Source organism: Triticum urartu, chromosome 2A (assembly GCF_056163025.1).
Source record: "Triticum urartu cultivar PI428250 chromosome 2A, HENAU_Tu73, whole genome shotgun sequence".
In the NCBI taxonomy this organism is placed as follows: domain Eukaryota; kingdom Viridiplantae; phylum Streptophyta; class Magnoliopsida; order Poales; family Poaceae; genus Triticum; species Triticum urartu.
Window position 1 is genome coordinate 10,840,718 of NC_141874.1, and position 24,283 is coordinate 10,865,000.

The following is a 24,283-nucleotide window of genomic DNA, read 5'->3' on the forward strand; positions in this document are numbered from 1 at the left end:
AGTATTTTTCCAACGAATTTGATGTTTTTTGTGCGGAACATGGTATAATCCATGAGAGGACGCCTTCCTATTCACCTCAGTCAAATGGGGTGGCCGAAAGAAAGAACCGTACTCTAACAGATTTGGTTAACGTCATGTTAGACACATCGGGTCTCTCCAAGGCATGGTGGGGGAGGCAATATTGACTGTCCTAAACTGAGTTCCCACAAAGAATAAAGAGATAACTCCATTCGAGGAATGGGAGAAGAAAAGATTAAAACTCTCTTATCTACGAACCTGGGGTTGTTTGGAGAAAGTCAATGTGCCAATTCTGAAGAAGCGCAAGCTTGGACCAAAAACCATGGATTATTTTTCATGGGGTATGCTTTTCATAGCATTGGTTATAGATTCTTGGTTGTAAAATCTGAGGTACCTGACGTGCATGTCGGTACGATCATGGAGTTGAATGATGCGACTTTTTTTGAAGATATCTTTCCAATGAAGGATATGGCTACCTCATCTAATCAGGAGATGCCTAGTTCATCGAATCAGGAACCAGTTACAATAATCGAACCTGCCATTTCGATGGAACAATTTGAAATTCCAGTGGAGGATAACAATAAAGTTCCGACTAGGAGCAAGAGACAGAGGACTGCAAAGTTCTTTGGTTATGATTTTCTTGTGTATCTCATACATGATACACCCAGTTCTATTTCAGAGGCCTATGCATCTGAAGATGCTGACTACTGGAAGGAAGCGGTTCATAGTGAGATGGATTCCATCTCGGCGAATGAAACTTGGGAGATAATTGATCGTCCTTATGGGTGCAAACCTATAGGATGTAAATGGGTATTCAAGAAGAAGCTTAGGCCTGATGGTACTATTGAAAAGTACAGGGCTCAGGTCATGGCCAAGGGTTATACCCAAAAGGAATGTGAAGACTTCTTTGATACTTACTCACCTGTGGCTCGACTGACCACTATTCGATTTCTACTTTAACTAGCTGCCTCACACGGTCTTCTCGTTCATCAAATGGATGTTAAGACTTCTTTTCTAAATGGAGAGTTGGACGAGGAAATTTATTGGAGCAACCAGATGGGTTTGTACTAGATGGTCAGGAAGGAAAAGTGTGCAAGTTACTGAAGTCTTTGTATGGACTCAAGCAAGCACCCAAACAGTGGCATGAGAAGTTTGAAAGAACATTAACAGCTGCAGGCTTTGTTGTAAACGAAGCTGACAAATCTGTGTACTATTGCCATGGTGGGGGCGAAGGAGTTATCCTTTGCTTGTATGTTGATGACCTACTAATTTTCGGAACAAATCTGAATGTTATTAAGGAGGTCAAGGATTTTCTATCTCACTGTTTTGAGATGAAGGATTTAGGAATGGCTGATGTCATTGTGAACATCAAGTTGTTGAGAGACGATGATGGTGGGATTACATTGCTTCAATCTCACTATGTGGAAAAGATCTTGAGTCTCTTTGGCTATAGTGACTGCAAGCCGTCTCCAACACCATATGATGCCAGTGTGCTGCTTCGAAAGAACCGAAGAATTGCTAGAGATCAATTGAAGTATTCTCAGATTATTGGCTCGCTTATGTACTTAGCCAGTGCTACAAGACCTGACATCTCTTTTGCTATTAGCAAAATGAGTCGGTTTGTCTCAAAACCAGGAGATGTGCATTGGAAAACTCTAGAGACAGTTTTGCATTACTTGAAAGGCACTGCGAATTATGGAATTCACTACACTGGGCACCCAAAGGTGCTTGAAGAGTATAGTGACTCAAACTGGATCTCAGATGCTGATGAGATAAAGGCCACAAGCGGATATGTATTCACTCATGGAGGTGGCGCTGTTTCTTGGAAGTCTTGCAAACATACTATCTTAACGAGGTCAACAATGGAAGCATAACTCACAGCACTAGATACAGCTACGGTCGAAGCAGATTGGCTTCGTCGGCTCTTGAATGACTTGCCAGTTGTTGAGAAACCTGTACCGGGTATCCTTATGAACTGCGACAATCAAACTGTGATCACGAAAGTGAGCAGCTCAAAGGATAACATGAAGTCATCAAGACATGTTCAGAGAAGGTTAAAGTCTGTCAGGAAAATGAGAAATTCCGGAGTTATTGCATTGAATTATATCCAAACGTCTAAAAATCTGGCAGATCTTTCACTAAGGGTCTATCACGCAATGTGATAGATAATGCATCGAGGGAGATGGGTATGAGACCCACAATGTGAGTTATTCACAGTGGTAACCTATTCATTGTGATCGAAGATCCCGTGAATTAGATGTGGAAGACAAGCTGTTGATCAACTGAGAGGAGAGTATCCTTAGTATTAACAATACCACTCCATGAAGATGCAATACTCTCCTAAAACTGCATGGCAGGTTGATGTATATCTTAATGTGTTCTAAGTGGCTCATTTAAGAAAAGATGTTGTCCTGCAGAATATCTTTTGAAGAACACACCTATATGAGTCTGATTGTCAAACATCGCAATCTATGAGAGTAGGGTTCTCTCTAGTAAACTCATGAAAGGTCATAAGCTCCACCCGCGGGGAAGACCCACGGTAGCCACGTATCGGTCAAGGCTTTATGTGAAGTTAGATTCGCAGAAAACTTGCAGTTCAAGGCCTAGCCCACTGTTCAAGTTGCTTACTAGTGTAGCATAGAATTCTAGGTGGAAGTTCAACTTAACAGTTTCCACTGCAGTACCGGTATATAAAACAGTGTTTTGAAATTAAAGGCAAATTTATGTGTGCCTCTGGGATCTGGTGGGGGATTGCTGGAATTTATTCTATTTTGGGACAGTCCAATAACTATTTCAGAAATTCCTAAATAAATCCTAGTGGCCCACATAGCCCATTTGTGCAAGACAAGGGATACTACTAAAGTTTAGTCCCATACTGCTAGTTTAGTGGGAGTTGGACCTCCTTATAACGGAGGTTCTTTCCCCACTTGTATGAGCATGAGAATAAGAGGGACATCCACGCGCTCCTCCTCCTTCGCCGCCCGCCTCGCCACGACGCGTCGCGCCACGGGTTGCGGGAATGAGCCGAGCCGATGTCTAATGAATCCGAACGGCTCGCCTCTTCCGCTGAAGTCTGATCGCTTCGTCTCCCTCTGTTGCTTCACCTCCCGTTGCAGCCTGTTCGGCTCCTTCTCGTGTGCCTATATAAGAGAGGTCGCTCCTCTCCAGAGAGACACACTAGAAAATCCTCTTCCTCTCGCCACAAAGTTCCTGAGCACTGCGCTGCTGCTACGATCTTGCCCATCCTGGCTTGCGTCGTGCATCGCATGTCGGGACAGTAGGCCTCCGAAACCGCACCTTTTGAGTCCTGTACGGGAGAAGGGTGATAAGGTTTTTGGGGAGCGCTTCGCGCGACTACTGACTTCCTCGTCACGGACGCCCCGGACTCCGACGACTACTTCCCCGACGACGACTTCTACCCCAACGTCGACGACCTCCTCGACGACATGGCTGGCGAGGATACCGATCCCAAGTCCAGCGCTTCTGCTGCTGCTGTCCCGTACGTGTTCTTCCTCTTTCTATTATAGGTCCTGCTGCAGTTCCTTAATCTAGTGTTTGCCCTAGATATGTTAGGCTTCATTTCATATATGCAACTTGCTATACTGCCTGCTCTAAATATGTTTAGTTACAGTTCATATATGAAGATGATGTTTATCTTCTCTTTGTCAAATTGCATGACTTGTTTTATCACTTCTATACTAGAAGTGCTTTATCTCGTATTTCTGTTAATAAAATCATTCGGTAAATTGCTCATATTTCCAACATAATTTGGATTTCAGAATTTACTTTCATCACAAACCATTGCCATATAATAACCTGCACAAATGTGCAGTACATTTTAGTCACTTAACCATTGCTCCTAGCTAGGCATGTTAATGGGCATTTCGTTCATTACTGTTTCTGTTTGTTTATTTATCTAGCTCGATCAAAAAAACAGAATGAGATCTATAGTGGCCAACTTCCTGTGCCCTGGATGTGGAGGACCCTGTCGTCAGCGCCTACCTGTGACGAATCCATCCCCAACACCCCTTCTTTACCAAACCACCATGATGGCAACATGAGCCCCCTCCTGCCTACTCGAGGCCGGTGGTGTGCCGTGCCACCACCCAACATGTGGCGTCCCGGTCGCACCTCATGCGGAGCCATGGTGGTCGCCGACGTCAAGCGCGGGGAAGGAGGGATGGGAGGTGCCTATCTACGCTGGCTGCGAGAATCGATTCCTGGGTAATAATAAATGGTTCAGTTTCTAAAATTTTATCAGAATGTTGCTGCTTTCAGGCTGGGAATGATGCCGGCGCCTAGCAGACATCTTAATCCAATCTTATTCTTATCCTGCAGTCGCAACTGTAACCTGACCTGATCCAAGTTTTCGTGCCTTCCACATCCACACAACAGTACAAAACATAATTTATTAAGCCACTTTTTTTTGGCGGGTGAATTTAGTAAGCCTCCTTACTTAGACATCACTAGCTAGTAGTAGTAAGGGGTGGTAGTAGGTCCTGCCACATTGGATGATGTCGTTTGCTCGTTATCTAAAAAGAGCAGGTGGTGGATCGTTGGATCTGATAAAATGTACATGTTTATGCTACGTTAACTGAAATCATTAGTACAGTTATTATTTCATTCAATGGTATACATGAACACATCTGTTTATTCTGAATAAAAAATACAACAAGAGTTACATTACAAGAGTTCTGAAACAAAATTAGACCGGCACTCCTCGTCGCTTCCTCCCTGCCAAGGTGCTACCTTGATTTGTATCCTGAGCACGACTTGTAACAAAGTAAACAAATGATTCATGCGGGGGTATCCTTGATTCCCATAAAATGAGAATGAAGTCTCCTTTTGGTCTAACACTAGGATCTGTTAGAAGTTCCGCAGCAGTCACACTTGGTGGTTTCTCGATTGAGGCATTAATTGTATAAGGTGTCATGCTATGTGGATGTGAAGTAACATCCGTTATGTCCACTGGATGGCCTTGTTCTAGGAGAGCTATTCTTGGCTGCATACCATACATGGAGAGGTTCCTTTTAAGGAACCTTATCCCCTTGTCCAATATGCAACACCAAGATTGAACATGCAGACTCCTCCTTAACGCATCTGCAAACACAGTTATTTCAACAAGTGAAGATTGCATACTATGCAACACCTTGGCAAATTCATCTGCGAGCTGAAGTAGCCGTGGATGTTCTGTCGGGTCTACGCTTCCGAATGCCATTATCTTGAAAAGGTACCTCAACTCATCGTGAGATAGAGCACTTAAGAATATCGGCTTCACCGATCCAAACCGGACTAAACTTTTAATTCTACTTACAATGATGATCTTGCTTCCTCTTCCAATTCGTATGAGAAATGAGTGAAACCTTTCCCAGTCATCATCATCTACATCAGAAACAAACTCAATAATGATCAACATCACCCCTTTCATAGTCCTTCCGTGGTCAAGTATTCTTAAAAGGTTGTCTCCTTTCAAGTGCAATATAGAGGAGAAGCGCTGGCGAACCCTTTCATCACCGCACACATGAGCAACCAAAGTTTTCTTCCCAGTTGTTGCACCACCTATGAGCGGAAGAACTGCCAGTGCATGATCACCAAGAGGGTCGGGATGCAGCAAGAAGCTCAAGAGCTTTTGCTTTTCAGCATGCCGGCCAAACATGAAGTTGTCTATGTAAAGATAAATATCGTATGGCCTACGAGACATGCGCTCGCATCCACCCAGAAGGATAACAAATTCTGCCATGTTAGCAACAACAATTTCCAAGTCTTCCAAGGCACAATGCAACTCAAGGTGTGTGGCCTTATTAGTTGTTCGAGAACGCTTGGCTAAATACAAGCTCCAGGTAGATGAGTCGTTGCTGCTAGCCTCGTCAGAGCTTGCTCCGTCCTGGAGAGCTTGGTACTTTGAGTTGTCCACCACACTGTATCCTCGGTACATGGCCTCTGAGAGCATCTTGAGCTGCATCATCATCCCGGAGTTGTTTATGTACCGCGTGTCCGCCTCCTCGACGATGGTGCAAACTCTCATCAGGAGATGCTGCAACCTCTCCATCACCTTCTCCTGCGAGTGTAGACGGCTAGAATGGTACTTGTTCAGCAGGAAGGAGATGAAACGGCTCACTAGTTCACCTGCAACTGCAGACAAGGCAACCTCCATGGCCGGAATTAATTAGGTTATCAACTGGTCTGCTTATTCACAAATTTATAGGCTGGCATCTGCCAAGGCTTGCAGAGAATCTTCACGAAATATAAAAGTCTCCATGGATGACTTTTGACTGTGACGAGTGGGTGGGTGACACAAGGATACTTGTCATTTTCTCCTTTGTCTACTTCAGAGTTTCATTAAAAAAACTTGCACTTTGTGCATTCTTCAAAGGTCAGGTTTGACCTGATGTTGATCTCCACTATGGTAATGGAGAAGAATTTTCATCAGATGCAACTTGGACGATCGACAAATTTGGTAGGCAACAATCTATGGACAAATAAAGTGGCCTCTGCCAAACAAGTCTTGCAGACTCTTTGCAAAAGTATATACAGGGATTTATAAGCAGTTGACAGCGATAATTGGGTGGGCGACACATGGATACTTGTCTAAATGCACTAATATGTGACAAGGACAAGCCAACTATTCGAGCATTATGAGAATATTGACTGGTATATATTTCCAATATTCACTGTAAGTAGGTTCATTTTTCTTCATAGCATGAAAATATATGTTCACTCATCACTCAAGGAAAATATGTGCTCCTTCTTTAATCTTGGCCAGTGATGATGAGAATCAAAGCTCAATACTTCATTAATCTCGCAGGGCAGATGCAACCTGTTTGTTTGTACAATTCTTTTGGTTTCTTCAGAACCTGATTGTATGGTCTATTTGTGCTAGTTCAGTCTTTAACCCGAAATTGTCACATCTTCTGGATTTCGCAGGGTTCAGGCTTGACCTGATATTGATCTCCAGAACAGTAAAAGTGTTGCTTGACCTGATGTCGATTTCCAAGCAACGACTTCAGTGCCGAGCAGCTCAGCAGTGGCACGACCGCCTGGTACAGTCTAGTTTATCATTATTGGATGTCGTTGTTAGCAGAAGTGCACTCCTTCCTGGAAAGACATGCCAGGCTAATTTCTTCTTTTCCTCTATGTAATCTGGTCTGGGAATAGCTCTGGTGCAATCACTATGCTGCTTACGGGTGTGTCTGCATGTTCATGTTTTGTCCATGTCAAGTGAATTGAACTCAGTTTTAAATTTCTAACATGTTCTTGGCCATGGGTGATCACAGTACCATTTTTTGCTATTTTGCTCACGGAAGTGTGAATTCGCGCGCACAAGTATATCTGTTCGAACTCGCACTACAGTTGTCCTTTATTAGGTTGAGAAGCTACCACTGTGTGGTGGCTCTCATGCAAATAATACAGACAGCTTCAATTTACAAACAAGAAATTGCACCACATCACTCATTTTTGGTTCTTCAAAACCTAATCCTGAAAGTGTGGTCAAGTGAGCATGCATTTGGTTTTTTGGTTTGATCATGCTTATGTGTTCATACACGACGAGTTGAATTGCGATTAAAGAAAACAAGGAAATAATAACGACGAGTAGAATTGTGATGTTAGATACGCTTGGTCAAATCTAAATTCATGACCAGTCAGTGAACCTTGAGTGCCGGCGGTGAAGCAAATGACAGGTTTGTCCTGTTTTGCCCAGCTTGAAATTTTTAGAGGGTGTTCTAAATGTTTAGAAGTTTCAGTGCCCACATTCCAGCAAACATTCTTTTCTTATTTCAGGTCAGTTTTCTCACCTCGGTATATGCATCAGGATTCGTACAATGGTGTGAGATGATATTGGTGGTTATCCAAAAAGTGTAGTATTTATGTATCCATGGATCACCAGGAAAGCATGCATGGAAAAATGGACCAGTATTTAAGTATCCATGGATCACCAGTATTTAGTGAAGAAAGCAGGGGCGCAACTCATTACATGGAGCCCTTTTTATCTTGGTCAGTGACGATGAGAATCACAAGTCTATACTTCAGTACTCCCTCCGATCCATATTACTGCTCGCTGCTTCGGCACAACTTTAGTATAAAAGTTGTACTAAAGCAGCGACCAGTAATATGGATCGGAGTGAGTACTGGACTTGTAGTTAAATTTGCCTGTTCGTCTGCTTCAGAACCCAATCAGTATGTGTGTGGCTTATTTTGCACTAGTTCAAATTTTTATCGGAACTGTTGCATCTTGTGCATTCTAGAAAGTTTAGGCTAGGTCTGACGCTGATCCCCACAATGGGCTAAAAATGGGGAGAGAATTTCTTATTTGACGCTTTCTTAAATTTTGCTTCCCTATTTGGCCCAAAACAAAGTTTCTTCCCTATTTGACATCTAAAGTAAATTTTGTGCCTTATATGACACATCCATCCATTTTAGGTACTAACAGTGTTAAATGTGAGGCGACAATACCATTTTGCCCATAGTGCATTGTGTAAAATAGTAATCAGTTCACCCATGTTTTAGAAATGTTCAATGGATGTTGTGCATGCATATGTATGCTCAAATATTTTGTTCCATAGATAAACTGGTATATGCGTGTACATACAAAACAACTGTAGAACTTGTACGCATATCTATGATCAGTATAGATACTTCTTTTGGGGAGAAAGTACAGTACCATATACCATATTTTGGTTACTTCATCACGTGCGAGTGCGGTTGTGGAGTGGACGGCCCACGGCGCTGAGGCGGGTTCGGCCTTGGGCATCCATGCGGACATGGCTCCATGGGCACGGCGCCGGCATCGCCATGGTGCGAGGTAGTCGACATTTAAGATGGGCTAGCGATAGTCACATAGCACAACGATGTGCGAGCTTGAGTGAGGTCATTGACATGGTGGCCTTCGAGTGCCTGAAGGCCTAGTCAGGCTCGAGTAGCTGGCCTCGGCCAGATCTAGCCCATGTTGGTGGCAATGCCGTGCGGTGCTGGAGGCCAGTCATCAACCTGGACTAATCGTCGGGATGACAGTGGGAGTCATGAGGTGGTTCTTGCGCAGGGCACGTGGGGCTGCGGCAACGTGCTGGCCTTCCGAGTGTGCATTGCTGGCCAACGACGCCGTGATCTTTGGTTGGTGGTGGTGATCCATATCCGATAAACCGGATGGTGGTGGCTGTCGATTGTTCTGCAATGATTTCCTATGGATCCACAATAGCGGAGGTCATCGAAAAGACTTCGGAAGGTTTTATCTCTTGATCCAGTGGATGACTTTAATGGTAGAATGCAATTTATGGACGACAACTTGACACGAAGGGATGGGTGTGAGGTGGCGATGGTCCAATTGTAGCTCCTGGGATTGTGGAAAAGCGGTGGCGACAACACTTGTGTGGCTTGGATGGTGGTGGTGCGTGCACCCGATCTCGAGCACCGAGGCGAAAGTCTAGATCAGACCCAAGTGGTTATGCCTGGCAATGACGATGTTTCTTTTACATGTTACCTTGTTGGAGGCATTGCTCAGATATGCTTGGACTGATACTTCAGGGTGAAAACTTAGATTCTGGCCTTTCTGATTAAATCCGGTGACGGCGGCGCTTGAGTGTCGCTCCCTTCCCGAATGCATTGTTGTTGAAGATCCTCGTCATCAATGTGGGTGGCCTCTGTTAAACTAGTCTTAAAATGTTCTGGAAAAGCAAAGTTTCGCAGACTCTATGCAAAGTAGAAAAGTCTCCGGGGTTGACTAAACCGTTGACATCAACGAGTGGGTGGCTGAAGCAGGACACAACTCATCGGCTAGAAACACTATGCTCCCTTACAATAATTTTCTTTTTGACATGTCAAAGGCGGGCTTACGCCAGCCTGAACCTTACAATACCAAAGGAGAAGTAGAGATAGTTACAAGGAGTTCTGAGGAAGAAAAGGAGAAGGATTAAAGATTACATGAGAGCTATAATCTCGAAACAAGCTTTCGTCCCGCTTTATATATAAAGTAACAACCCCAAGTTACACGGCGGAACGATACAATATAATGAGGTAGCCCTCTGACAAAGCAGATCCCGAAATGACAAGCCAACATAGCCAACATAACCCGAAATGAGAGCTATAATCTCACAGCTAAATGAGACAAGATGGCCCCCCTAATCCCCTAGCAGGGATTGTTTATCCTGGTTCTTACATCTTTGAGGCCATAGAAGAACGTCCTCTGCTGCAGCCTTAACGATTAGGTGAATGCCACAATCTTCATTCCTGAAACTTTTGCATTGCCACGTTTTCAAGTGTTCCATACTTCAGTAATATCTCAGGGCACATGTAACCTGTCTGTCTTTACAGTTTGTCCTTTGGTTTCTTGTGAGAACCCGATCAGTTTCTGTGTGGCTTATTTTGTGCTAGTCCAGTCTTTGATCGAACACTGTTTCATCTTGTGCATTCCTAAGAATTCAGGCTTGACCTGATTTTGATGTCCACGATGCTAAAAGTGTTGCTTGACCTGATGTTGATTTCCATACAACGACTTCCATGCATTCTCACGACTGCCCAGTCCAGTCAATTTTTATCACTAAAAGTGTTGCTTGACCTGATGTTGATTTCCATGCAACGACTTCCATGGATTCTCACGACCGCCTAATCCAGTCAATTTTTATCATTATTGTTGGCCGTCCTTGTTAGCAAAGGCGTGCTCCTTCCCGGAAAGACAAGCCAGGCTAGTTTCTTCTTCTTCTTTTTTTTTTTGCGAATGTGGCTAGTTTCTTCTTTATCTTTATATAATCTGGTCTTGGAATAGCTCTGGTGCAATCACTATACTGCTTACCATGGGTGTGTGTCTGTTCCACAGGAATAAAATAGTTCGCTATAGTGTTGTGAGCAATGTCCCGCTAAATAAATTAGTGTTACTCTGTTAATGCTTGAGCATATATATAAGTCCATGTGAAGGTGATCTTGAATTAACTCAGTTTCAATTTCTGGCCTACTTTATGGCCATCAGAGATCACCGCACCATTTTTTTGGCCATTTCCATCAAGGAAGTTTGATCCCTGTGCACAAGTCAATCTGTTAGAACCAGTGAAAAAAATAGTGTGCTATGGCGTCGCTAATAGAACGCTATAGCATTTCAAGAAATGTCTCGCCAAAAAAATCAGTGTACAATATCCCGCTAATAGCACGACATAGCATGCTAATAGCATATTTTAAAGGGCATGATATTTTCTCATAGCATGCTATTTCTTTTCATTGATTAGAACTCACACTATAGTTATTGTTCTCTAGACTGAGAAAACAGAGGGTAGGTAGCACTGTCACCGTGTACCTTATCCTCATAGAAATAATCACTAGTAGAAAAAGGGTCAAATGTGAAGCACATTAGTGCCGGTTTGAATTTGAGCCGGCACTAATGCGACCATTAGTGCCGGTTCCAACGGCTAGGCGGGTGGACATCATTAGTACCGGTTCGTGGGCAACCTCTTGTAGCGACCTGACCTCAAACAGTCAAGTCTCTGTACTTCAGTATCATCCCTGGATCGGTAATGCTGACACCCACAGTAGTCGAAGGATTTATAACAGAGTAGCAATCACACACTTATTACATCGAATGTCTCAAAAGAGAACTTATTACAATAAAATGGCTTAAGGCCATCTAATGCGATAACAGCGGAAGGCTTGGAAGATAAAGTGAGTCCATCAACTCCAACAGCATAGCTGAGCTGCACGGCAACAACCTAACGAACCTTACTCCTCGTCTGAAAAGTCTGCAACATAATACGTTGCAGCCCGAGAACGGGTCAGCACATGGAATATGCTGGCAATGTAACACAATAGAGTAAGAACAGAATAATGCTATCACTACATGCATATTTGGCTGGTGGAAAGCTCTATGGTTATAGTTTTGTGAAAAGCCAATTTTTCCCTACAACAAAGGAATAGATTTTAATTTAACTATCATGGTAGTTGAACAAATATTGAGAAGGTAACCCCAACTCAATCCCAATTAAAGTAATTAACAACCCAACAATATTAATTAAGAGTGATGAGATACATGTGATAACCCAAGTACTAGATACTCAAGATTGTCCATAACCGGGGACACGGCTAATCATGATTAGATTGTACACTCTGCAGAGGTTTGCGCACTTTTCCCCACAAGACTCGATCGCCTCCGTCGGATTTCTCGCACTACATGGTGTTTGAGAAACGGATGACCGAGACACAGTCTTTCAGAAACATTAACTCTCGACTCCGGGTAGACCATACCAAACCTACAAAACCCACTACCTGTTGATCTACCTCTTCAAGAGATTCACGTAACTTACTCAACTATGCTAGAGCCCATAATAGTTTGTGGCTGCACACGGAAGTTTCTAGCATGAATCATCTCAGTTCCCTTTGAGCCTGGGTGGCGGTCCATAGGAATATCACACGGGTACGCCGGGATTTCCAAAAAAAAACAGACAACACTGGGTTACACAGGTGCCTCAATCCACCTAGATGTTAATTTAAATTGCCACCTTAAGTTGAACCATTAATTAACAATCTCACATCTGTCATGAATACTTTCAAACCCAAACCACGTCTACGAGCATAGCATAGCATAGCAATATAAGCAACGTGTAGAAGTAACTCCCAAGGGTTTGATAGTAACAGGGTAATAGGTTCTACCTCAACAACTACTTCCCAACCCACAAGTTAATGATGTCCTAATCATGCATTGTTTGAGGATTAAAACTAATGCATAAAAACTGGGTATGAAAAGAGTATGATCAAAGTATTACTTGCCTTGCTGACGATCCGCAAAACCTAGGGATTCGTAGTAGCACGCTTCGCACTCCGGGTGTTCTATCGCAAACAAACAATAACATACATAAGCAACAAGCAAAGATGCACAAGCAAAACTCAAATACGCGGGGTTGACCAGAAAGTTCAACTTAAGAACTCCGGTACGCAAAAAGAATCAAATCAAACGGAGCAACGAAACTCAAACGGCGAAAGAATCAAGATCCGTTTACGAATATGAACTAAGGTCAAATTTTACAGTACCAAAATCTTGTTCAAGTTGATTAAACAGAAAGAGGGTTTCGAGACGAAGATCTAAGCGCTTGAATCGCCTGATTCCGACTAACGAGCGAAAAGATAAACAAAAACTAAGATCGGATCAGAAATCGCGACCGAGTAAAATCGCAGATAAATCCGATAAAAAGAAAACTGACGAACATACTAACAAACGAACGTTCGTTAACTGTAACTAACGGGCGAAAACCGTTCTCTAAGACGAACGTACAGACAAACGTCCGCTAAATAGAAAAACCGAAAAAAACCGGCGAACCGAAAAAAGCGAATCTAGGGTTTCTAAAAAAACCGAACGGTTTTAAAAAAAACCGGCGGTCTCGGATCCGGCGCGGTACCTACGGCGAGGGGCTCCGGCGAGGCGGCGGGGCAACGGGGCGGCGGCGCTCGGCTGCGGCGGCGGCGAGGCGCGGCAGGCGGCGGTGGCGGATCGAGGCGCGGGCGGCGCCGGCTGCGGTGGTGGTGGTTTGGGGCGGCGGGGGTGGCGGCTTATAAAGAGGGGGCAAGGCAGCGGCGGCGGAGAGGAGTCCGGCTCGGACTCCAAGTCCAGGTCGGCGGCGGCGGTGCCGCGCGCGCGGGGAAGCGGTGGCGGCGGCGGCTGGGCCGGCGGCCTGGCTGGGTTTCGGCCCAGTCGGGCGCGGGAGTTTTTTTTAATAATTTCGCCGACAGAAATAAAATCCTAGAAAATAAAATAAAAATCTAAAAATGCCAAAACAAATTTTCACCGTCTAAATAAAGTATTTAGGACGAGATGAACATTTTCTTGGCCCTAAAATGAAATTTTGAAAACGTGCAATTTTTCTAATGCAAATAAAATCCAAATAGAATCAAATAAAATGAAATAAATGATTTTAATATTTTTCCTCCAATATTACAATTATTTTGGAGAAGTCATATTATCTCCTCTCATATCTTTTAATATGAAATATTTTTCAGAGAGAAAAATAATTAAAATCTAAATCCTTGTTTCAATATTTGATAAAAATCAAATATGAAAACCTGGAAAATCCCCAACTCTCTCCGACGTTCCTTGAGTTGCTTAGGATTTTTGAGGATTGTAGAGCGAAAATGCAATAAAAATATGATATGCATGTATGACCTATGTATAACATACCAAATTGAAAATTTGGGATGTTACAAACCTACCCCCTTAAGATGAATCTCGCCCTAGAGATTCGGGTTGGCTAGAAAATAGATGCGGGTGGTATTTGAGTAGATCATCCTCTCGGTCCCAGGTGGCTTCATCCTCGGTATGGTGGCTCCACTGAACTTTGCAAAACTTGGTAACCTTGCTGCGGGTGACTCGGCTGGCAAACTCAAGAATCTTAACTGGCTTCTCCTCATAAGTCAAATCACTGTCCAACTGAATCGCCTCCAAGGGTACTGTATCTCTCAACGGTATATTGGCCATCTCAGCATGACACTTCTTCAATTGTGAAACGTGGAACACATCGTGAACTCCTGACAATCCCTCAGGTAATTCCAACTTGTAGGCAACTTCTCCCATCCGTTCCAAAACACGATACGGTCCTACAAATCTCGGGGCTAACTTTATCTTAACTCCAAAACGTTTCACTCCTCGCAAGGGTGATACTCGCATATATGCTCTGTCTCCAATTTCATAGGTTACCTCCTTGCGTTTCGAGTCTGCGTAACTCTTCTGCCTGGACTGAGCAATCTTCAGTCTATCACAAATCAAACAACTGTCGGTCTCCTACCTCATCCCACATCAACGGCGTTCTACATCTGCGTCCATACAGAGCTTCAAACGGTGCCATCTTCAAACTGGCTTGGTAGCTATTGTTGTATGAAAACTCTGTGTAAGGCAAATTGTCATCCCAACTAGATCCATAATCTAGCGCACAGGCTCTCAACATGTCCTCCAAAATCTGATTGACTCTCTCAGTCTGTCCATCCGTCTTCGGGTGAAACGCTGTACTGAACTCCAACCTTGTTCCCAAAGTTTGGTGTAACTGATGCCAAAACTTTGAAGTAAACTGTGTTCCTCGATCTGATACAATGGTCCTCGGAACTCCATGCAGACATACGATCCTGGACATATATATCTTGGCCAACTTCGCGCTTGTATACGTGGTTTTCACTGGGATAAAGTGAGCCACTTTGGTCAAGCAATCAACTACTACCCATATAGAATCATATCCTGCTTTGGTTCTAGGCAATCTGGTGATAAAATCCATGCCAAGTTTATCCCACTTCCATTCGGGTATCGGCATAGGCTGTAACAGTCCTGCTGGCTTCTGATGCTCTGCCTTTACTCTTTGGCAAACATCACATATGGCTACATACTCGGCAATATCCTTCTTCATACCAGTCCACCAGAAACGTTCCTTCAAATCCAAATACATCTTAGTGTTTCTGGGGTGTATCAAGTATGATGAGTCATGAGCCTCCTGAAGTATTAACTTCCTGATCTCTGGGTTATTGGGCACATAAACTCGGTCCTCAAACCATAAGGTATCATGCTCATCCTCACGAAAACCTTTGGCCTTTCCTTTGCTCATCTTCTCTTTTATCTCGACAATCTCTTTGTCATCCTTCTGAGCTTCTCGAATCTTGCCCAACAATGTAGACTGAACCTCCATTGTTGCAACGAAACCTCTTGGAACAATCTCCAATCGAAGTTCCATGATATCCTCTGCTAACTCCTTCGGCAGTGCCTTACTTTCAAGGATGTTAGCATAACTCTTCCGGCTCAAAGCGTCTGCTACGTCATTGGCCTTTCCTGGATGATAGTGTAGCTTCATGTCATAATCCTTTATAAGCTCCAACCATCTCCTCTACCTAAGGCTTAGCTCCTTCTGTGTGAAAATGTACTTCAAACTCTTATGATCCGTGTACACATCACAACGGTTTCCAATAAGGTAATGTCTCCAAGTCTTCAATGCATGCACTACGGCTGCTAGCTCCATATCATGCGTGGCATAGTTCAACTCATGGTGTTTTATTTGTCGTGAGGCATACGAAACAACTCTTCCGTCCTGCATAAGCACACATCCAAGTCCTAAGCGAGAGGCATCGCAATACACTTGGAAATCCTTATGTATATCTGGCAGTGTCAGCACTGGGGTTGTAGTCAAACGTTTCTTCAACTCCTGGAAACTTGCCTCGCAATCTTCTGTCCATTTAAACTTAGTATCCTTCTTCAATAGTTCAGTCATTGGCTTCGCAATCTTGGAAAAAATCTCAACGAATCTCCGGTAGTATCCTGCGAGTCCAAGGAAACTACGGACCTCGCTAACTGAAGTTGGTGCCAACTATTCCGTGACTGACTGAACCTTGCTGGGGTCTACTGCTATACCTTCTCCTGATATAACATGTCCCAGGAATCCGACTTCCTTCAACCAAAATTCGCATTTGCTGAACTTGGCATATAAGTGGTGTTCCCCGAGTTTCTTGAGAACTAAACGCAAATGCTCCTTGTGCTCCTCTTCATTCTTCGAGTATACCATAATATCATCTATAAACACCACAACAAACTTGTCCAAATACTCCATGAACACCTTGTTCATCATGCTCATGAAATAGGCAGGGGCGTTAGTCAGTCCAAACGACATGACTGTATCTTCATGTAGTCCATACCGCGTGGTGAATGCTGTCTTTGGTATATCCTTCTCTCGAATCTTCAACTGATGGTATCCCGATCGTAAATCAATCTTAGAAAACACTTTAGCTCCTTGCAGCTGATCAAACAGATCATTGATCATCGGTAGTGGGTACTTATTTTTGATCGTCACTTCGTTCAAAGCCCGATAATCAACAACCATCCTTAGGGATTTATCCTTCTTCTCCACCAAAAGTACCGGGGCTCCCCAAGGTGACGAGCTTCTTCGAATGTAACCTTTCTCTAATAACTCCTTGATCTGTTTCTTGATTTCCTCTAGATCATTTGCGGGCATCCGATAGGGTCTCTTGGATATTGGCCCTGTACCTGGCAATAGCTCTATCAGAAACTCAATGTCTCTATCCGGTGGCATGCCTGGTAACTCCTCTGGAAAAACATCCAGAAAATCCTTCACTATAGGTACTTCCTCCTGAACAACTCTCGTGAGGGCATTCACTTGACTCCTCCTAGGCACATGCCTAGATACATACTTAATCCTTTTTCCCTACGGGGTGGTGAGATAAATCGACTTACTAGCACAGTCAATGCTTCCCCCATACTTTGACATCTAGTCCATACCTAATATCACATCCAATCCTTGTGACTCCAAGATAATTAGGTCGGATAGAAAAACATGTGTACCAATGGTTAGGGGTATCTGGTTGCACCATCGGCTAGCCATGTACTCTGCTCCAGGTGAACTCACTAGGAGAGGGGTCCTAAGGGTTTGGGTTGGTAGTTTAAACTTATCCACGAATCCCCTTGATATGTATGACCAGTATCGAAAAGAACAAGAGCGGTAAATGACTTAACCAAAAACTTACCTATTACCACGCCTGGCTGCTCTTCAACCTCCTCCACGTTAACGTGGTTCACTTGTCCTTTGTTGAATGGATTAGGCTTCTTCCCAGCGCTCCCATTCCCGTTTCCATTCCTTCCTTCAGGGCAATCATTGGCATAGTGCCCTGTCTTCCCGCACTTAAAGCAAGTAACTTGACTTAGGTCTCTTTTGGCGGGTGTGGCTGGGTTGGAGCGGTTCTGATTGTTGTTAGCTCCGTTCCCATTTCTATTCTTAGCACCATTGTGATTATTTGATCCTCCTACAGTGTGGTTGTGACCTCCATGGTTATGAACAAGTCCTCCCGAGTTCGGGGTTAAGCGAGGTTTCTACTGAGCTCCTGAGTTATACTTCCCGCTGCTGCTTCCCTTCAATCATAAGAGCCTTATCTACCAACTCCTGATAGTTGTTGAAGGTTGCTACCATCAACTGCATGCTCATCTCATCATTCAGCCCTTCCATAAACTTCTCTTGCTTCGCGGCGTCTGTGGCCACATCATCAGGGGCATAGCGAGATAATGATAACCCACAAGTATAGGGGATCGCAGCAGCTTTCGAGGGTACAGTATTCAACCCAAATTTATTGATTCGACACAAGGGGAGCCAAAGAATATTCTCAAGTATTAGCAGCTGAGTTGTCAATTCAACCACACCTAGAAACTTAGTATCTGCAACAAAGTGTTCAGTAGCAAAGTAATATGATAGTGGTGGTAGTGGCAACAAAAGTAAAGACAACAAAAGTAATGTTTTTGGTATTTTGTAGTGATTGTAACAAATTGCAGCGGAAAAGTAAATAAGCGAGAACCAGTATATGGAAAACTCTTAGGCACCGGATCAGTGATGGATAATTATGCCGGATACGGTTCATCATGTAACAGTCATAACATAGGGTGACACAGAACTAGCTCCAATTCATCAATGTAATGTAGGCATGTATTCCGTATATAGTCATACGTGCTTATGGAAAAGAACTTGCATGACATCTTTTGTCCTACCCTCCCGCGGCAGCGGGGTCCTGTTGGAAACTAAGGGATATTAAGGCCTCCTTTTAATAGAGAACCGGAACAAAGCATTAGCACATAGAGAATACATGAACTCCTCAAACTATGGTCATCACCGGGAGTGGTCCCGATTATTATCACTTCGGGGTTGCCGGATCATAACACATAGTAGGTGACTATAGACTTGCAAGATAGGATCAAGAACTCACATATATTCATGAAAACATAATAGGTTTAGATCTGAAATCATGGCACTTCGGCCCTAGTGACAAGCATTAAGCATAGCAAAGTCATGGCAACATCAATCTCAGAACATAATAGATACTAGGGATCAAACCCTAACAAAACTAACTCGATTAAATGATAAATCTCATCCAACCCATCACCGTCCAGCAAGCCTACGATGGAATTACTCACGCACGGCGGTGAGCATCATGAAATTGGTGATGGAGAATGGTTGATGATGATGACGGCGACAAATCCCCCTCTCCGGAGCCCCGAACGGACTCCAGATCAGCCCTCCTGAGAGGTTTTAGGGCTTGGCGGCGGCTCCGTATCGTAAAACGCAATGATTTCTTCTCTCTGATTTTTTTCTCTCCGAAAGCAAATATATATAGTTGGAGTTGGCGTCGGAGGGCATCCAGGGGGCCCACGAGGTAGGGGCGCGCCCTAGGCGGGCGCCCCCCATCCTCGTGAGAAGGGTGTGGGCCCCCTGTTCTTCATCTTTGGCGAGGATTTTTTATTATTTTTTCTAAGATGTCCCGTGGAGTTTCAGGTCATTCCGAAAATATTTGTTTTCTATACATAAAACAACACCATGGCAATTCTGCTGAAAACAGCGTCAGTCCGGGTTAGTTCCATTTAAATCATACAAGTTAGAGTCCAAAACAAGGGCAAAAGTGTTTGGAAAAGTAGATACGACGGAGACGTCTCAACTCCCCCAAGTTTAAACCCTTGCTTGTCCTCAAGCAATTCAGTTGACAAACTGAAAGAAAGAAAGAAAAACTTTTACAAACTCTGTTTGCTCTTGTTGTTGTAACTATCTCAAGCCAGCATTCAAGTTTTCAGCATAGATCATAACTAACCACATTTGCAATAATTCTCAGGTCTCATAATTACTCATATCAATAGCATAATCAACTAGCAAGCCATAATAATAAATCTCGAATGACAACACTTTCTCAAAACAATCATAATATGATATAACAAGATGGTATCTTGCTAGCCCTTTCTGAGACCGCAAAACATAAATGCAGAGCACCTTTAAAGATCAAGGACTGACTAGACATTGTAATTCATGATAAAAGAGATCCAATCATAGTCATACCCAATATAAATTAACAGTGATGAATGCAAATGACGGCTATGCTCTCCAGCTAGTGCTTTTTAATAAGAGGGTGATGACTCAACATAAAAGTAAATGGATAGGCTCTTTGCAGAGGGAAGCAGGGATTTGTAGAGGTGCCAGAGCTCGGTTTTGAAATAGAGATAAATTGTATTTTGAGCAGTATACTTTCATTGTCAACATAACAACTAAGAGATGGCGATATCTTCCATGCTAAACACATTATAGGTGGTTCCCAAACAGAATGGTAAAGTGTATACTCCCCCTCCACCAACAAGCATCAATCCGTGGCTTGCTCGAAACAACGAGTGCCTCCAACATACATCAGGTCCCAGGGGGAGTTTTGTTTGCAATTAATTTTGATTTAGTTTGCATAAAGCATGGGACTGGGCATCCCGGTGACCAGCCATTTTCTCGTAGTGAGGAGCGGAGTCCACTCCTCTTGAGAATAACCCGCCTAACATGGAAGATAAGGACAACCTTTGTTGATACATGAGCTATTCGAGCATACAAAACAGAATGTTTATTTGAAGGTTTAGAGTTTGGCACATACAAATTTACTTGGAACGACAGGTAGATACCGCATATAGGAACACTTGGCATATGTTGATTGAGTCCCGGGTATAGCTCCCTCACTCGCTCTACTTTGAATCACGAATTAGCGTATGAAAAGCGGCGATCTTTCTCTATTTCTTCCTCTTCCACCAAAACAAACAAGTTGTTTTCGGGCGTCAGGCAAACTTAGTTCTTCGTTCCTCTGGTAATTGGATTGATATATAAGGATTGGGGTTGTCACCCGTATGCTTCTTATCTTTGGCTTCGAACAAGGGGAGTCCTTTCAAGCTTCATCAAATCCATGGCACAAGGTCTGTTTTTCATTATAGAATCGAGCAAGAATCGGATTGTGAATTAGGATTGTATGCAAGAAGGGATTCGGAAACAGGAAAGCGAGTCAAGTAATCCGAATACGTAGCCACTCTCATTCTAATGCTTATATCCAGAACTAGTTCACCGAACAAAGGGATAGAACTACTGACTAACTGTAGCGAGCTAATACCTAAACTTGAACTCTGAAATAGCACTCATTCATTCAATTATTTGAAGCTAAGGTGCGGGAAAAGAATACATAAGGTTAGATATGAACTAGTTGACTGTTCGATTGAGGGACTACGATGCATTTTACTCATGTTTTTATTCCATTCCAGGATTCATTCATATTCGACCATAACGAGACTCAATAACGAAACTAGGGCCCTTGCTTTCCCAACTGGAGCAGGAAACTTCCAACCAAATAGGAGGGACCCGGAAGAAGAGATAAATGACAACTATCTCTAGAGAATTGAAAAGAGGTGTGCAAACTATGTTATTGAATCGGCCATGAAAACCTAAAATGAAGGAATAGGGGGTCTGGGATAAGCATGTATTGGAGGCGGGTTTCCCAATAAGTCAATAGCTATCCTTCGCTATCTGGGGCTAGCTCACTCTATGAGATAAGTTTCATGTATGGTTCGAAGCAGTTAACTCCCTTTTAAGGAGCGATCGATCAGCCCCGACCATGACCGTTCTAGAATCTCTCTCATTGAGCTTCTCTTTTGCGCCTGCTTTCTTCTTGATTTATTGCAGCAGCTAGTCTCCCTTTTCCAAATTCGATTATAAGTGAAGTGAGTTATGTTTCAAGAAATTCCATCCATTTCATCGCCCAGAATAATACCCAGTCCTGCCAATCTCTACGACAATCTCTGGTTTAGTTTAGTTGATCTTTTTCTATTATGAAAAGCAAGGAAACACTAGTAATGGTGGAAACAGAACTTAGAAATCTAAGGCTGAAGGCTAGTTTCATTAACGAGTCTCACCTATTTCTTACTTCCCCTACCAGCCCTACCTACATCACCTTTCATATGGAACAGGCATGCTTTAGTGATGGGGCTAGCCGCTTTCACAAGAAATCAAACCAAACAAAGACACTTAGCATAGGAGTAGATTAGGGCATCTAGTGCTCTTTTCATTGTTTGAGGACTCTAAGGTGCCAAGGGAAATAGCTCCATCCCATTGGATATCCCTAGCCTTGGTGGATCAGTGCAGTGAGAAAAAACTCTTCCATTCTATCTATGGTAGATAAAGGAGCTTCAAAGCCGTAGCCATCCTCATGGCCTTTTCACTCTACAGCCGTTGCACTTTTTTTATTAAATGAAATAGTTCGTTTTCTCGCTCTTAACTCGAAAGTACTAACTAAATAGGGGCACGGAGAAATAAAGAAGTGTGGGGGAGAAGCAGCCGAGCTCATTCCCTTCCATTCCTGCTCTATAGTAGGGGTTATGTCCCCCTTTCCTAGTGATAGCAATACGCAATGCTGCTATGAATAGAGATAGTGCCCTATCCACTGCAAAACGGTACTCTGCTTCAACCACACGGTATGGCTCCCTCATTTCAAACCAAGCTGTAGACCGAGTAGGAAACAGCTAAAGGTTCCGGTCCAAAGGTAAGAAGATCCGTTGGTTGGAAATCCGTATCAATTGTTACTAGTTCTCCCGTTCTTGGTACTATGTCATGTGACTCTAAAGCCCCAACTAGGCTAGATCGAGATCTTGGTCCTTGCTAGGCTTACTCGCGTAAATAACCCCCATGTCTTAGGTGTTCTCGGGGGTAAGCGAGTTAGTACAATCGGTTGCACAACCGTCCAGTCCATATCATAATTGTCATAATCAATCATATCAGTAGGTGGCATACTTGCCTGCTCAAGTCCATCTACTATGGATGTGGGCTTGGACCAAGCCATCCCCAAACACTGAACCGGATCTTGAAAACGGGACTGAACTGAATCCGACTTCTTGGTAGCCCAGTGGCTTTTGGTCCCCATCGGAAAGTGCTGAATAGATTGCTCCTTGCCCAACGACAAAAAGAAAGAAATTTAGGAGAGGATTGATAGGTTTAAGCATTCAGGGCTGGTCGCTCTTATGGATACCTGTGAGCTAGAGTCGGGAATCGAAAAGGAGACAACGGAAGCCGTACAGATCTAGTTGGGAATGCTGTTCATGCAGTGGAGAGCGTAAATGACCGGCCCTTGAGGCGCGAGTAGACTTATCATATAGAAAGGAAAGAGATAAGCGGAGGTAGGATGGTTTGATGATAGCCAAGATCTCCATCTCATTTGTCACTCTCGTATTCTTAATAGGAATCGGCAAGCAGATACAACCACTAGGCCATTGCCATTCGACTAGTCTATCAGAGTATCCTACGAAGTCAGGTCCAGTAGGCGCAGGATGCGCTAAGCCATTCGATCTTCCTGCTGGTGGTCCACCATAGAGCTCCTATGTAGCCGTTTGTTTTCTCGCTTAACTAATTTGTATGAGGCGATACAGCTGAGATCAGCCAACGGTTCGAGCACTTAGCACAATATGCCACTTAACCGGACGAGCGCAAGACCGGGTCTACCTACCTTATGACATTTATGAAAAACGAACGTTGTATTAAGGGGTTTCTATCAGTTAGTAACAAAGCCGGCAGTATCCTTGAATTCAGGGGTCAGCTACGGGAGGTATGTCTCCATGTGTGCCGAAGAAGCGTCTATCATTATACGCTGTTTATCCAATCCAAAACTGATTCGTTTAGTTGGTAGAACCCACGCCAATATCATATTGACTTTCTCTCGTCCAATAAGAGTTTCCGAGAGTTACTTTATTCAAATTCTCTCCTTTCCAAAGCTCCACAAGGGGGTAAATAAGGGGGAAGAGGAGTTCATAGAGAAAAAACAAATGCAAAATAAGGATTTCCTTACTGTGTTTTGTAATCTTCCTATTTTAGAGAAAGGTATTCTCCTTTTTTTTTGCTGTTTTAGTTCTGTTAGCTTGCATTTGGCAAGTAAAAAGCTATTTGAAGAAGATTGATGCCGCGTACATTTCGGCGCTCTCTGATTTCGCGGAGCGAAATCGAATTCAAGCTCAAAAAGCAGGCTATGTGGCTCAGCACGATTTGTCATTCTCGTGGTTGAGGGGGGTCAGAATGACCGTAATCACTGTACGTAAAAGACGTACAGGTAAAAGGGGGGTCTGATTTTCAGACATCGAGCGTACGGGATATCGCTTTCAAAAAAACCTGTCGCGTCCACCATGGGCGCGAAAAGCAATTACGCAGATTAAGGAGGCACTGAACTACGAAAACAAAAGCGACTCCTTATTGGTAGAGGATAGGTGGGTCCTGGTCCAACCTAAGTCAGTTCGAACCTGACGAGTCGTAATCATCTGTAGCAAACACTACTGACCACTAACTTGATCTCCGATCAGTGGTGAAGGTTGTGAGTGAAACGAGTGGTTTATATACAGCATGGTAAAGAGCAGCGTAGGGCTATACCTGGCAATTTAGCTTTCAAAGAAATGGAGTACTAACACGTCGACTCAAAGCATCAGCTACTTGATTTGTGGCTCCTGATTTGT

General features: G+C 43.5%; 1 protein-coding gene across 1 annotated transcript; it reads right to left on the reverse strand.

Annotated features, from left to right (window-relative positions):
* Positions 1-4,685: 4,685 nt before the first annotated feature.
* LOC125529417 (disease resistance protein RGA2-like) lies at positions 4,686-6,172 on the reverse strand. The gene has a single exon (XM_087539371.1). The coding sequence runs from the start codon at positions 6,170-6,172 to the stop codon at positions 4,724-4,726; it is 1,449 nt and encodes a 482-aa protein (XP_087395497.1). The 3' UTR covers positions 4,686-4,723.
* Positions 6,173-24,283: the final 18,111 nt, after the last annotated feature.

Coding starts and splice junctions, on each gene's coding strand:
- LOC125529417 (XM_087539371.1), bottom strand. CDS start 6,172: ATGGAGGTTGCCTTGTCTGCAGTTGCAGGTGAACTAGTGAGCCGTTTC.